The sequence below is a fragment of the Ranitomeya imitator genome, chromosome 6 (genome assembly GCF_032444005.1).
Source record: "Ranitomeya imitator isolate aRanImi1 chromosome 6, aRanImi1.pri, whole genome shotgun sequence".
NCBI lineage: Eukaryota > Metazoa > Chordata > Amphibia > Anura > Dendrobatidae > Ranitomeya > Ranitomeya imitator.
Window position 1 is genome coordinate 244,381,565 of NC_091287.1, and position 16,635 is coordinate 244,398,199.

Below are 16,635 nucleotides of genomic sequence, written 5' to 3' on the forward strand. Positions count from 1 at the left end.
TCTCTCCCTACCGGACGGCGCGTCGCTTAAGGACGCATCGGACAGACAAATTGAGGCACTGGCCAAGTCGGCTTTCGAGGCAACGGGTGCTTCCCTCTGTCCCAGCTTTGCTTCCACCTGGGTGGTAAGGCCATCTCTGCCTGGGCCAAGATCCTCCGTCGGGGCATTTTGACTTCGGCCTCCCCTACCGAGCTGGCTGACCTCGCAGACAAGATTAACCACGCAGTGAAATACCTTCTCACTGCCTCCCTAGATGCAGCAGCCTGTTTGGCCAGGGCAAGCAGCAACATTGTCGCTATTCGCCGCATTCTTTGGCTCAAAGCATGGAATGCAGATGCTACTTCCAAAAAGTCTCTCACCAACTTGGCGTTTCAAGGTTCCAGGCTTTTTGGTGCTCGTCTGGATCAAATTATCTGACGCGACTGGGGGCAAGAGTACCTCTCTCCTCCACTCCAAGCCAAAACGCTTCTTTAACCCAAAGGGTCCTCGAACATTTTGCCCCTTTCGTCCGTTTGCAGCCTCAGATTCCGCATCGCAACAAGAGCGACCCGCTACCACGGGTGAACGTAGAAAACCCTCTTACAAGCCAGCTCCCATGTGGAGATCCAGGGCTCCACCTCCCAGGTCTTCCGGACCTCGTTCCAACAGATACCGTTCCAAGGACGGGTTGCCCCCACCTGGGAGTCTTTCGAGGGTGGGTGGCAGGCTTCTTCAAAGACACCTGGCTGTCAGTGATCAACGACGCCTGGGTCAGAGAGATTACCTCCGGGTACAAGATCGAATTTTATACCCTCCCAGAAAATCGCTTCTTTCTCTCTCGTCCCCCAAAGCAACCGTCCCATTTGCCCGGCTTGCTTCAAGCCTTAGTAAACAAGAGGGGGGCACTACAGGTACATAGGGATCTGACCCGATCTATATTTTGTGAACCATTGCAAAGAGAAGAAAAAATAAATAGACCATAAAGCGGGGATCACCTAAGGTATGGATCAGGTAAAAAATACAAATTTTATTCAGAAGTTCAAATAGACACACAAAACTACATAGAGCACATTTAAAAACATTTAAAAATGGTCATCCAAGTGACCTACATATGATATACTCAGGCCCATAATAGGGTCAAAACCCCTGTAAACCAACTCCCCAGTACCCACAGATGACAAATATGAAAATAGTCCTTGTTAGTACAGAATGTGATGTCTATGTGAACAGCAACCAAAACTAATACAGAAAGAGTGAAGGTATCAATTAAGGAGAACTAGTGCAAATACACATACGCACATGTAGCTGACACATTCAGCATGTCTCCAAAGACACTAATAGCTCATATGAGTCCCACAATGCTTGTGTACACCATGCCAAAGTTCAGGCAGTGTTCATGGTGCAAGCACCTGAGATGAATAAATCATCTGGAAACAGACCCTAGTACCTGTGGATAAGCGCGCAGATGTACATAGAAACACGAGTAATCAGCCAAACTGAGGGCACAATATGATCCACAATATGATCCACAGGCTGGTATAAGACAAGTGCGGGTCTCAATGTGCAAGAGCTCTAAGTTCTCCCAAGTTGGGGAGTCATGAAAACGTTACCAAAACTGCTAGGGTTAAATAGACATATCTCAATCAGAGTGCATTAAGTAAAGCCAAGGGCTGCTGAACACACACGTGACCACCTGGGGAGTGGAGACAGGAGGCACGCTGACCCGACGCGTGTCGCCGTAACATCTCTGGTCGCCGCCGGAGTCGAAGATCCCGTTCCTTCCGAAGAAAGTTTTTCCGGGTTCTACTCGAACCTTTTTGTAGTCCCAAAGAAGGACGGGTCTCTTCGCCCTATCCTGGATTTGAAGCTTCTGAACCGCCACATCCGACCTCGCCACTTCAGAATGGAATCCCAGCGGTCAGTGATCGCCGCCATGGAACCCGGGGAGTTTCTCTGCTCGGTCGACATTCAAGATGCGTACCTTCATGTTCCCATCTGTGTACGGCATCAGAGATTCCTTCGGTTTGCAATCGAAGACAATCACTACCAATTCACGGCTCTCCCTTTCAGTTTAACGTCTGCCCCCAGGGTCTTCACCAAAATCATGGCGGCGGTCATGGCTCTCCTCCGTTTCAGGGGGATCCTCGTTATCCCCTACCTGGATGATCTGTTGATCAAGTGGTCCTCTCGTCTAGACTGTGCTCACAGTCTCCAGGTCTCTCTGGACACCCTGACCCGTCTCGGCTGGATTATCAACCGGACCAAGTCCTCCCTGATTCCGTCCCAACGACTGTCCTTCCTGGGCATGGTGTTCGACACGAACTTGGCTCTGGTCTTCCTCCCAGAGGACAAGTTCTCAGTGCTCCTCAAGGCGGTCCGCCTTCTCAAGCGCCCAGCTTCCCAGTCGCTTCGGTTCTGCATGGGAGTCCTGGGAAAGATGGTGGCCTCCATGGAGGCTGTTCCTTACGCCCAGTTCCACACCCCCCCTCGAGCTATTCCTCCTATCCACCTGGAACAGGTCTTTGGACTCCCTGGACCGTCCCGTCCACCTCCCTCTCCAGGTCAGTCCCTAACCTGGTGGACGCTGTCCTCCTCCTGAGAGGAAGATCATTTCTTCCCCTTCAGTGGCAGGTCATCCCCACCGATGCCAGCCTTCTCGGGTGGGGAGCAGTCTTCCGACAGCACACGGCTCAGGGCCGTTGGACCACCCAGGGAGCTCTCCTTCCCATCAATCTTCTGGAGATCAGGGCAATCTTCCTTGCGCTAATCCACTGGCAGTCTCTTCTGACGAATCTTCCCGTGCGCATCCAGTCGGAAAACGCCACGGCCGTGGCGTACTTAAACCACCAGGGCGGGACTCGCAGCGGCCAAGTAATGGCAGAAGCGGCAAAGATTCTTCGGTGGGCGAAACGCCATGTTCCGGCCATAGCAGCCGTTCATATCCCCGGGGTCGAAAACTGGGCAGCCGACTTCCTCAGTCGCCAGGGCCTAGCAGTGGGCGAGTGGTCTCTCCACCCCGCAGTCTTCGATCAAATTTGCCTTTGCTGGGGTACGCCAGACGTTGATCTTATGGCGTCCCGGATGACCACAAGGTCCCTCAGTTTGTCGCCAGATCTCGGGACCCTCTTGCCGTCGGCCTCAACGCTCTGGTAATTCCATGGTCCCAGTTTTAGTTTGTTTTGTTAGTTTTGTTAGTTAGTTTGTTTGTTCCCACCCCTCCCCTTGATTCCATGGGTGGTAAAGAAGAACAAGTTGGAAGGGATTCCAGTCATACTGATAGCGATGGACTGGCCAAGGCGGCCGTGGTACGCCGAGCTCATAAACATGCTCGCGGACACTCCTTGGAGAATCCCGGATCGGCCAGACCTCCTTTCGCAGGGACCTCTCTACCACCAGAGTTCTCAGTCGCTGAGATTAATGGCATGGCTGTTGAGGCCGCAGCCTTGAAGAACTCTGGTCTCTCTCCCCAGGTCATAGACCATGATCAGAGCCAGAAAACCGGCGTCTTCCCATATCTACCATAGGTACTGGAAAGCGTTCTTCTGGTGGTGAGAAACTAATGAAGTTTTTCCCATGTCCTTTTCTCTTCCGGAGCTTCTCGGTATCCTCCAGTCTGGTCTCGATTCGTGGTTATCCCTCAGCACACTCGAGGGACAAGTGTCCGCTCTGTCGATCCTTTCAGAGTGACCTTTCCTCCATTCACCAGGTTCGGACTTTTCTACAGGGTATTGCGCATAACTCCCCTCCTTTCCGTCCTCCATTGGGACCTTAACCTGGTCCTTGGTGCTCTTCAGGACGTGCCCTTTTCCCTTCACTCTTGGAAGGTCGCCTTCCTCATTGCCATTACATCTATCAGGAGGGTCTCCGAGTTGGCAGCCCTGTCGTGCCATTCCCCCCTTCCTGATTCTTCATCAGGATAAGGTCGTTCTTAGACCGGTTCCCGAATTCCTTCCCAAGGTGGTCTCTGCTTTCCACATCAACGAGGACATTGTCCTTCCATCATTTTGCCCTTCTCCGGCTCATCCTTTGGAGAAGTCCCTTCACAAGCTTGACGTGGTCAGGGCCATTCAGGTCTATCTTTCTAGAACTGCTCCTTTCCGTCAATCCGATTCTCTCCTTGTCGATTCCGAGGGTCGTCGGAAGGGCCTTCAAGCGTCTAAATCCACTATCACGCTGGATTCGCTCGGCAATTTCAGAATCGTACCGTGTTCACGAGGCACGTCCTCCTCCGGGGGTGCGAGCTCACTCCACCAGAGCTGTCGTAGCTTCTTGGGCTGTTCGCCACCAGGCCTCCGCCTTGCAAGTTTGCAAGGCCGCAACCTGGTCGTCTTTGCACACGTTTACGAGGTTCTAACGGGTTCATACCAAAGCCTCGTCCGATGCTGGTCTTGGTAGGAAGGTACTGCAGGCGGTCGCACACCGGCCGACCTGAGACCTTTTCTCATTTCCTTGCTACCCACCCTTTTCCGGGACTGCTTTTGGACGTCCCATGGTTGTCCTGTGTCCCCCAATGAAGCGATAAAGAGGGATTTTTGGTACTTACCGTAAAATCTCTTTTTTGGATCCTTCATTGGGGGACACAGCACCCTCCCTACTTGTTTGTTCTGGTACCGTGTTGGGGCCTGGAGGCCCTAGTTGAGTTGGTACTTTCACTATTATGAGTTCTGTCGCTTCTCCTACTGCTTTTTGCACTAACTGAGGTCCTTGGTGCCTGTCAGTGGGTGTATACTGTCAGGGAGGAGCTACGCCTTTTCCTTTTTTGCATAGTGTCAGCCTCCTAGCAGTATGGTTGTCCTGTGTCCCCCAATGAAGGCTCCAAGAAAGAGATTTTACGGTAAGTACCAAAAATCCCTCTTTTTTTTTTTTTTTTTATCCCTAGAAGGTCACAAATAGGGTACATGGGTATTGCTGTGCACACATAAAAATTGTGGGCAGCTCCTGCCCCCCACCACCATTTGTGAAATTGAAAACCTTTGGCAAAAGTAATGTACTAATATATTTTTGGGAAAAATAAATCAAGGGACATCCCCCCCCGTTCCCAATTTTTTTTTTTTTTTTTTTTTTTAATCTTATTAAACAAGATGTACTTTAAGTTCTGCAATTGTCCAATTTGGGGTTATTTTAACTAATTTTCATTTTGTATATGTGTAGATGGATATAGATACAGATGCACCTTTTTCCTGGGGTTCCTAAAATTGCAATGATACAGTATTGTAGTTGTTGGCCAAACTGATGAACTCTTATAAAGCCCTGCCCAATGAGCTTCGTCGGAGATAATCATATTATTTTTTTTTTCCCCATCACCCGTGACCGCACCACGAGAGAGAGGGGATCCGTCCTTCAAAGACAGGCAACCTTCAAGATAAAAGGGACGGCTCCTCTCTGCATCAGTTGGTTTCCTGTTCTTGATGGGGAATCCTCAAGATGAAATCTTAGAAGACAGACGAGGATGTCTGGGTCGGATGGGTTTGGCTGACAGAGTTCTGCTGCATCTGTCACCAGGTACCGGTTGCGCTTTGGAGGCTACGTTTCACCGTGCCCTCCTTGAGCGAAGCATGGCCACAGCCTGTATGAGATAGGAGCCTCGGAGACCATGTTTTGCCGTGCCCTCCCTGATGCTCGTGATGGCCATGCAGCTAGCGAGGCACATCGGTGCCCAGGTGAAAAAACAAGCCTTGGAGGCCACGTTTTGCCATGCCCTCCCTTATGTACATGGTGGCCCTGCAGCGGGGAAGTCAGGGTTGCGTCCCGCAGTGCCCGCTCTGGGGAGTACCTCAGAAGAGGTCCGACCGCTGCATCTCGCACTGTGTTCTTGGCAGGCATCACCGGATGTGAAATGCTGATTGCGCGTGGGGTATAGAGCTAGGAGCTAGAGCGTGCATCGAAAGTGTATTACCGGGTGAGCGCGGAGTCTGTAACCGGCCAGGGAGCGGACCGGAATTAACTCGCCATGCACGTAGGGTTTGAATGAAGAGTGTGCACCGCAAGAGAATGTATTTAAAGGGAAGGCGGAAGTGCATGCAGTGGCAACCATGGAAGCCTTTTCGCCTGAGCACTTGCAGCCTCACCAACAGCAGGAGCTAGAAACTGTTGTGCTCACAGGAGAAGAAACTGCCATGCTGCAGCAGCAGTGGGGGCTGCTCGGACAGTACACGGGTAGATCTCCGTGATTCCAGGAAAGAGGGGTCCGTAGTCTCTGGAGGAGACATTGAGAACACCATTAAACCTCCGGATCCGGTACCCCTTTGAAGCCTCCGAGTGGTAAGAGGTCTGAGAAAGTACAGCACTAATGTCTGTTCTTTCTCTCGCTCTCCTGTCTCCTACCCTTTCCCTTTTTTTCCTATACATTAGTGGGGTGGAGTATAGGGGTCCCTAAAAAGAGCAAAGCCAAGCTTAATAATGGAGAGCGTCCCCTATGCAGATGACTGTTAGGAGCCACCTTGAATAAAAAGCTGTCAGGACTGTATTGACAGGACAATTGCAGAAGAGACTCCCACTTTTTCTGAAAGCTTAATATCTGATACAGTCCGAAGTTTGTAAATTTGATTAGGGCGTTGCAGGCCACAGCGAACATAGACAGTAAGGGGAGAGAGAGAGCCAGCCCCTCTTGTATCACAAGAAGATTCCACAGGTTCAGAGCCAGAAGACTCAGATCGATCGCAATACTCAGAGTATCTCAGGAGAAGAGGTTGCGTTCCGGTAGAGGCGACGGACAAACTAATAAAAAGCAGTCCTGTCTACTATGGGACTGATAGATGAGAAGGCTAAAAAGTCGGCCCAGGAACTCATGTTTGGCGGCTTACAAAGTAAGAAGTGTAGAGCCTTCCCCACTAGTGAGCAGTTGCAGGGTCTCATTAAAACAGAATGGGAGAAACCGGAGAAAAGGACGCAAACAATTAGTTCTTTAAAAAAAGAAATATCCATTTGATGAAGAAGCTTCTTCGTCCTGGGATAAGGCACCGAAACTAGATGTGGTCTCTAGGAAGTCTTCCCTCTGAGTTTGAAAAATCGGGGTCCTTTAAGGAGCCGTTGGATAGGAAGACGGACAGTTTTCTCAAGACCGCTTGGGAGTCCTCGGCGGGAGCATTAAGGCCAGCCATTGCGACCACCTGTGTCTTTGTCTACCCAAACCTTGAGAGATCATCTAGAAGATCAGCTGGAACAATGAGTCCCCATAGAAACCATCTTGGAGGCAATTCCTGCCATCAGAGCAGCAGCAGAATTTTTAGCAGATGCCTCGGCCGACTCAAAGCTGGTGGCCAAATTGGCAGCACTGGCCAATGCGGCACGTCACGCAGTGTGGCTTAAATGCTGGCCGGGGAATACGCAGGCGAAAGTAACTGCTCCCTGCCTTGTGAAGGTAACTTTTTATTTGGGCCGGCACTGGATGAAGTGCTGGAGAAGGCCGGAGATGTTTTCCGAAACAGCCATTTCCATCCTTTCGACGTTCCTTTTGAGGGGGTCTCGAATCCAGGAGACAGTAATACAGAGACAGGACTGACAAGCGATCCGGGGGGTGGGGGAGGCTTCGGCAAGCCCTCCAGAGACACGAAGCCCTCCCAGTGACTGCTTCTCTCTCAGGCGAGGAAGGAGAGAGCCTCCCTCCTACCTGGGAGAATTTCATCCAGCACCTGGATTCGGCAGATCGTGGGATCAGGCCTGAGGTTGAAGTTCCATGAGCTGCCGCCACAGAGGTACACACAGACCCCGGTACAGACCTCTCACGAAAGACAACGGGGCCTAGAAGAAGAGGTAGTGTCGCTGTTAGAGAAACATGTGCTGGAGGAAGTTCCGGTGAAAGAAAGAAGGGATTTTATTTCCCTCTTTCTCATTTAAAAAACAAAACAGGCAACTCTTGGAAGACCATTATAAATCTGAAGGGTCTCAACAGCTATCTGATTCCTTCATTCAAGATGGAGACAGTAAGATTGGCGATAAAACTCCTCTTCCCACAGTGTTACATGGGGGTCCTAGACCTCAAGTGGCTTACATAAATCGCCAAGAGGGCACCTGGTCTTGAACGCTGATGCAAATAACAGGATTCTAGGTCTGGCAGAACATCATTTCCTCTCATTATCGGCCCTGCATATCCGAGGAGTAGACACCCTGCAGCTTAGAAAGTCTGCTTTCAATCAATTGAGACAAGGAGAATGGTCCCTTAGGCTACTTTCACACATCAGGTTTTTGCCGTCAGGCACAATCTGGTGAATTTTGAAAATAAATACGGATGCGGCAAAACTTTCCGCCCAATCAGTTTTTTTTTTCTCTCATAAACTTGTATTAGCGCCAGATTGCGACGGCCTCACGTTTCATCTGTTTTTTGCCGGATCCGTCGAAAATTAGTTTTCCGGCGGCCAGAGAAAACATACATAAGAATGGTTTGTTTGTTTTTCTGTCCAGCGAAAAAAAAAAACGCCCAGCGACTGATCTGGCAAAACAAGAATCAAACGTGAGGTAAAATGATGAATCTGGCAACACCCCCACCCCACCCCGGGGTGTTTAAAAAAAACAAACAAACAAAAAACCTTATCAGTCACATCAATTTTTCACAATTTGCGACGGATACAAATTTCCAGAGTAATCTTAATAACCCCGTTTTGGCAGAAGAGGCCATGGCTCTACTGGCTAAGGACAATGTCCTTTTCAGATCCGTGGGTACTCTGAGGACCAGGACCGTCTGACGAAGGGACCCTTTCGTCATCCTCCGAAGTCCAGGCTGCATTTAACAGCCTGGAATTTGAGAGGTCACTGCTAGAGAGGAAGGGCTTCTCAGCCGAGTTAATGTCTACACTGCTTAGTAGCAGGAAGCCAATAATCACCAGAATTTCTGGGAGGATATGGAATAAACTTTTATCTCTCAGGGTCAATACGGGAAGGGGAAGTCCCGATAGTGGCCATACTAGAGTTCCTACAGAAGGGATTAGAGTTGGGATTAGCAGTCAGTACCCTCAAGGTGCAGGTTTCTGCTTTGGCGGCATTATTTAACTGTGACCTGGCGAATGGTAAGTGGGTGGCAAGGTTGATCAGAGCCTGTAATAGAGCAAACTCTGTCCCATCTCCTACACCTCCTCATTGGGATCTAAACTATTATTCATTTTTATAGCGCCATTTATTCCATGGCGCTTTACGTGTGGAAGGGGCAATTATAGACAAGTAGACTAAACATGAGCAAAACAATGCACACACAAGTACAGAGGGAGAGAGGACCCTGCCCTCGAGGGCTCAGTCTACAGGTGATGGGTGAGGATACACTAGGAGAGGGTAGAGCTAGTTGTGCGGCTGTTCAGCAGACTAAGGATCACTGCAGGTTGTAGGCTTGTCGGAAGAGGTGGGTCTTCGGGTTCTTTTTGAAGGTTTCTATGGTAGGCGAGAGTCTGATGTATTGGGGTAGAGCGTTCCAGACTATGGGGGGAAGCACGGGAGAAGTCTTGTATGCGGTTGTGAGAAGAAGAGATAAGAGGGGAGTATAGAAAGAGATCTTGAGGGGATCGAAGGTTGCGTGTGGGTAAGTACCGGGAAACCTTGTCACAGATGTATGGAGGAGACAGGTTGTGGATGGCTTAGTATGTCATAGTTAGGGTTTTGAACTGGAGCCTCTGGACATTAGGAAGCCAGTGAAGGGCTTGGCAGATAGGGGAGGCTGAGGAATAACTGGGAGACAGGTGGATTAATCGAGCAGCAGCTTGTAGGATCGATTGGAGAGGTGCTAGAGGGGAGGCCAGAGAGTAGGAGGTTGCAGTAGTCGAGGCGGGAGATAAGGGCGTGCACTAGTGTTTTTGTGGTTTCATGGTCAAGGAATGCACAGCTCCGGGAAATATTTTGGAGTTTGAGACGGCAGGAGGAGGCAAGGGCTTGGAGATGTGGCTTGAAAGAGAGGGCAGAGTCAAGGATCACCCCGAGGCACCGAGAGTGTGGGACTGGGGAAAGTGAGCAGCCGTTGACATTGATGGATTTGTCTCATGGAGGGGCAGTGAGATGGAGGAAAGATGAATTCTGAATTTTGTCCATATTCAGTTTTAGAAAGCGAACAGAAAAGAAAGCTGAAATAGCAGACAAACATTGTGGGATTTTGGTCAGTAAGGAAGTGAGGTCAGGTGCAGAGAAGTAATCTTTGTGTCGTCAGCGTAGAGATGATACTCTAAACCAGTGTTCCCCAACTCCGGTCCTCAAGAGTGTCTGTTATCAGCCTTAACAGAAGGTCCCTTTGAGCCATTGAACACCGTGTCAGAAAGGATAATTACATTAAAGACAGCCTTATTAGTGGCACTTACTTCGTCCCTTAAGGCCCCGTCACACATAGCGACGCTGCAGCGATACCGACAACGATCCGGATCGCTGCAGCTGTTTGGTCGCTGGAGAGCTGTCACACAGACAGCTCTCCAGCGACCAACGATCCCGGTCTGGATCTGGTCTGGCTGTGAGCACAGCGGCCGGAAAGCAGAGCGGTGACGTCACCGCTCTGCTTTCCGGCTGACCGGTGCTCACAGCCAGACCAGAGAAGCTGAGCGCCGGGGACAGACAGCGGTAGGTAAGTATGTAGCGTTTGTTTTTTTTACTTTAACGATGGTAACCAGGGTAAACATCGGGTTACTAAGCGCGGCCCTGCGCTTAGTTACCCGATGTTTACCCTGGTTACCAGCGAAGACATCGCTGAATCGGCGTCACACACGCCGATTCAGCGATGTCAGCGGGACCTCAACGATCAAAAAATGGCCCAGGCCATTCCGACACGACCAGCGATCTCACAGCAGGGGCCTGATCGCTGGTACGTGTCACACATAGCGAGATCGCTACTGAGATCGCTGTTGCGTCACAAAACTTGTGACTCAGCAGCGATCTCGCTAGCGATCTCGCTATGTGTGACGGGGCCTTTAGGCTATGTTCACACGCTGCGGATTTTGCTGCGGATGCGCAGCGGTTCCGCAGTTGTGGGTCCGCAGCAGTTTCCCATGCGCTTACAGTACAATGTAAACCTATGGGAAACACAATCCGCAGTGCCCATGCTGCGGAAAAAAACGCACGGAAACACAGCAGTTTATATTCCGCAGCTTGTCAATTCTTTGTGCGGATTCCACTGCGGTTTACACCTGCTCAATAGGATTCCGCAGGTGTAAAACCGCAGTGCCTTTTACCTGCGGATTTCTTAAATCCACTGTGGAAAAATCTGCAGAGGTAAAAAATGTGTGCACATAGCCTTAAGGTACCTTCACACTGAACGATATCGCTAGCGATCCGTGACGTTGCAGCGTCCTGGCTAGCGATATCGTTCAGTTTGACACACAGCAGCGATCAGGATCCTGCTGTGATGTCGTTGGTCGCTGCAGAAAGTCCAGAACTTTATTTCGTCGCTGGACTCCCTGCAGACATCGCTGAATCGGCGTGTGTGACGCCGATTTAGCGATGCCTTCACTGGTAACCAGGGTAAACATCGGGTTACTAAGCGCAGGGCCGCGCTTAGTAACCTGATGTTTACCCTTGTTACCAGCGTAAACGAAAAAAAACAAACACTACATACTTACCTTCTGCTGTCTGTCCCCGGTGCTGTGCTTCTCTGCTCTGGCTGTGAGCACCGGAAAGCACAGCGGTGACGTCACTGCTCTGCTTTCCGGCCGCTGTGCTCACAGTCAGTGCAGGAAAGCACAGCGCCGGGGACAGAAAGCAGAAGGCAAGTATGTAGTGTTTGTTTTTTTTACGTTTACGCTGGTAACAAGGGTAAACATCGGGTTACTAAGCGCGGCCCTGCGCTTAGTAACCCGATGTTTACCCTGGTTACCCGGGGACTTCGGGATCGTTGGTCGCTGGAGAGCTGTCTGTGTGACAGCTCTCCAGCGACCAAACAGCGACGCTGCAGCGATCGACATCGTTGTCGGTATCGCTGCAGCGTCGCTGAGTGTGAAGGTACCTTTAGAATAGGTGACCTGCAGGCATTATCAGCAGACCTTCCCTACACTCAGGTCATGGATGATAGAATTGTATTAAGATTAGACCCAGCTTATCTCCCTAACGTGGTATCAAGGTTCCATCGGGCTCAGGAAATAATCCTACCATCTTTCTGTCCTAACCCTGGTAACCAGAAGGAGGAGAGGCTTCATTACCTGGACTTTAGGAGAGGTCTACTACGATTCTTGGAGGTAATGGAACCCTGGAGGAAACACAGGGCCTTGTTTGTCTTGTTTCAGGGGTCAAGAAGGGGCCTTAAAGGGACTCTGTCACCTGAATTTGGCGGGACTGGTTTTGGGTCATATGGGCGGAGTTTTCGGGTGTTTGATTCACCCTTTCCTTACCCGCTGGCTGCATGCTGGCTGCAATATTGGATTGAAGTTCATTCTCTGTCCTCCATAGTACACGCCTGCGCAAAGCAATCTTGCCTTGTGCAGGCGTGTACTATGGAGGACATAGAAAGAACTTCAATCCAATATTGCAGCCAGCATGCAGCCAGCGGGTAAGGAAAGGGTGAATCAAACACCAAAAAACTCCGCCCATATGACCCAAAACCAGTCCCGCCAAATTCAGGTGACAGGTTCCCTTTAAGGTCTCTAAACAGACTATAGCTAGATGGGTGAGAGAAGCCATTAAGCTAGCATATAGTAGTGCAGGCAGGGCTGTTCCAGAAGATCTGAAGGCCCATTCTGTGAGAGCCATGGGAACATCCTGGGCGGAGAGCAGATGCTTCCATCAACCAAATCTGTAAGGTGGCCACTCGGTCCTCTCCATCTGCCTTCTTCAGACTTTATAGGTTGTATCTGTCTGCTTCCTCTGACCTCGCATTCGGGAGAAGGGTATTAAAGGCGGTGATCCCTCCCTAAGACTACAAATCTCTGTCAGCCGGAAAGCAGAGCGGTGACGTCACCGCTCTGCTTTCCGGCCGCTGTGCTCACAGCCAGTACAGGAGGAGTGCAGAGCACAGCGCTGGAGGACAGACGGCTGTAGGTAAGTATGTAGTGTTTGGTTTTTTTTTACTTTTAGGATGGTAACCAGGGTAAACATCGGGTTACTAAGCGCGGCCCTGCGCTTAGTTACCCGATGTTTACCCTGGTTACCAGCATCGCTGGAGAGCGGTCTGTGTGACAGCTCTCCAGCGACCAAACAGCGACGCTGCAGCGATCCGGATCGTTGTCGGTATCGCTGCAGCGTCGCTAAGTGTGACGGTACCTTTATACTTAGTTAAAGGGGTTTTCCCATCTCCAAGATCTTATCACAATGTACAAACCATTTTAGTGTATAGTCCTGCAGCCACTCGTCTAAGTCTGTTTTAGCTTGGAGTCCGTAAGGGTAATATTCTTATTATCCATTCCCTCCTTAAGTCAGGAGTACAGGGCTGTATTACCCTGTTGCACCACTTGAGGTGGAACAGTGTGGCGTAACCTGCTCAATTTTTATTTTTATTTTCTATTGTTTATATTTAAAATGGCTTTGAGACACTCACACCAGCTTCTCAGATTTCCAATAGTCTCCACTTTCCATTGAAATATATCTGGTGCTGGTATCTTCTTGCTAAAGTATAGCTCTACATAGCTCACTCCTAGTAAATAGAAAGGGGGCACCACAAAAATACAGGGATCCAACCTGGTCTATACTATGAACAACTGTACAGAGAAGAACAACAGGGAATAGACCATAAAGAGGGGATCACCTGAGGCATGGATCAAGTATAAAAATACAGATTTTATTTATAGAACACAAAAGAACACAGAAAACCACACGGAGCACAAGTTAAAAACAATAGATGCCAAGTCTATGCTTATGCTTCCAATTCATTATATACTATTGCACTTTACAAACTGCCTTACCTTGGCATGGCCTGTGTGAGCAATTTGATGTCTGTTCAGTGTGTTGCCGAGTCTACTATTTATGTGTTTATATATTTAGTCGCTATAAGTCTTTCCCAGTCAGTTTCTATCTTGCTCTCTTTTAGAGCCTAGAGTGCTGTTCACGTAGACATCACACCTTGTATCTACAAGGACACTTCATTACACCATTACTGGGGAGTGGCTACAGGGGGTTGGCTTTATTATGGGCCATTTGGTATTGCATGTAGGTCACATGTGTGACCAATTTTAATGTTTTTAACTTGTGCTCCGTGTGGTTTTCTGTGTTGTTTTGTGTTCTATAAATAAAATTTGTATTTTTATACTTGATCCATGCCTCAGGTGATCCCCTCTTTATGGTCTATTCCCTGTTGTTCTTCTCTGTACAGCTCACTCCTTCTACTGGCAGATGTGAGGAGGAAGGGGTGTCTCGTCTGTTTTGTTCATTTGTGACAATTGGAGTCCTCTTTCTCACCTCGTCCCAGTTCACAGCTTTTAGCCTTCTGTTGAAGAGATGAAGAGCTCTATGATGGAGAATTTTTCAGTTAGGATCTGACTTGTATGATTTCAGACTTCCAAACTGACTTCTGAAGGTCAACAGCTTGCAATTGCAGTCAAGGAGACTCTTCATTTTACTGATGCAGACTCCTGTTTCACCTAAGAAAAAATTTGCATTCGCTATGCTCACCGAACCTTAAGATGTTTTTTACCTTACATTTTGAGTTTGAGGAAGAAATCTCTTCCGTGACAGATATTTTGCAAAACTGAACTTAAATGTCTAGGCATTCTGTACCATTTTACAGAGACTGCGCTGCAAAAATACTCATCTTCCCAGCATATACCCTCAAATGTCCTATTTGTTAAAACGCACACCTTCTATCTATGGCAGATGCATCCTCCTTAAAAAATTTCCAAGACTGGAAAATGGAGATCTTTGCAAAATGTGGCTTATGAGGCAGCATGTTTGATGAACAGACAAATGTCACTTGCTGGATCAGTAGGGTCACCACCAACTGGGCAAAGCAGCTATAGGTCGTCATTCTGTCTGCTGTTTCTCTTTGGAAGATCTCTATATAGCGGCAAGAGAATATGCGAGGAAACCATACACTTCGTAGATTGTTGCCTCCTTTCCTGCTCACCAGGTTATCTCCTCACAATGTACACTGACAGTGTGCTCTCTTACTGGCTTGTCAACTTCTCGTCAGAGTTGACAAGGGAATGCACTTTCACTGTGCATTAAAAAGAATATTGCACAGTGACAAAATCCTACTGCGCATACGTCAGAATTGACAACTGGGCTTTCCCAGTAGAGCAGGGACTAGCCCCGGCCCTGAAATGAACATCACTGATGATGGTTTGTTACAGGGTGGGGACAGGGGCTGATGCAGTGACTGTGCTTTCTGCCCACTGATGTCGCTTGAGAATCTCCAGTGCATGCAGGGATACACAAACAAAATGTAATGAAACTGGGAGTTGATTTAAAATGATACTGGAGTCATACTGGCGTATGTTCGCTTGTGTGACAGAATCTGGGCTGCAAATCACACTTGGCTCAAACTGTTGTCAGAGTTTGAGCTGAGTGTTGGTGCACTATGCCCTGAATTCCTTGTGAGTATCGCAGCTCAGAAGCTACAGAAACGGCGAAAGTAAATTATCCATAGACTTGTATTGGTGAGTGTGATCTGAGTCTCGGATGCACTCTCAGCGTGCTGCGATTGTGTTTTCATGCCGAACTGGCATGAATAAGTAAACGCAGATCTCCGCTGCCCAGTATAATTACACTAGTAATACGAGTGCAATGCGATGTTTTTGCAAAGATGTGAAGTGGTTAAAAGATTTGACCGGTCCATTCTTCTGGCCAGGCAGATTCTGCTTGGAAGACCCTTTATACTTTATCACAATGTCAAAAAACAAATCTAAAAACACACCATAGAAAAGGCTCTTCAGGACAAAAGATGCCAATGTGTCACGAATAGTCTTCCTCTAGCAAAACTCAGTGGGTGTTATGGTGTCTAAAAGACATTGTGTGCACGTACCCTTAAAGTCTGTCCAAAGCGAGCCCGTCACTGAGAGATTAATTAAAATCTGGATCATATGTCCTAGATGACTAGTACTAGATACACCAGTTGTGTTGGCTGTCATCTTAGGTCAGTGTTTCTCAACTCCAGTCCTCAAGACCCCACAACATGTCATGTTTTTAGGACTTCCTTAGTATTGCATAGGTGATGGAATTAATGCTTGAGCAGGTGATGAAATTATCACCTGTGCAATACTAAGGAAATCCTGAAAACATGACCTGTTGTGGGGTTTTGAAGACTGGAGTTAAGAAACACTGTCTTAGGTTATGGTATAATGTTATCAGTGGAGGTCTGGTTTCTTGTGGTCCTGGTTTATTCAGCACTAGTGGTCGTTCATTCTTTGGATTGTAGGGAGTCCCAGTATTCAGACCAACTTGATGAGTAAGTGATAGATGACATATAGTAAAAAAAAAAAAAAATTTGTTTCAAGATAAACATTTGGCTTTTAACCTGTGTATTTGTTTTATACTTTCAGAGCACTGCATACAAACACCTATTTCCTTCGATAGGAAAAATGAAGCCTTCTGCAATTTGGACTATAAGAGAACATGCTATGAAAGTGGAGGTGCAAGAGAGGGTAGTCCCTGTACATGTAAGTTATTTATGTTTAAAGCTAACCTGTCACCAGGTTTTGCCGATATAAGATACGGCCACCGCCTTTCAGGGCTTATGTACAGTGTTCTATAATGCTGTATATAAGCCCCCAATCTGACCTGAAAGATAAGTTTTATTATACACTCCTGGGGGGGCGCTGTCCAGTCCGATGGGTG

The 16,635-nt window shown here is 48.5% G+C and overlaps 1 protein-coding gene across 3 annotated transcripts in view; it reads left to right on the plus strand.

Moving 5' to 3' along the window:
* The window catches only part of LOC138642409 (uncharacterized), a 231,603-nt gene that overhangs the window by 59,518 nt on the left and 155,450 nt on the right, over window positions 1–16,635 (plus strand). For all 3 annotated transcript variants that reach the window (XM_069730540.1, XM_069730543.1, XM_069730541.1), the window contains exon 7: window positions 16,341–16,457. In XM_069730540.1, coding sequence (XP_069586641.1) covers window positions 16,341–16,457 — 117 coding nt within the window. The remainder of the gene's footprint in view (window positions 1–16,340; window positions 16,458–16,635) is intronic.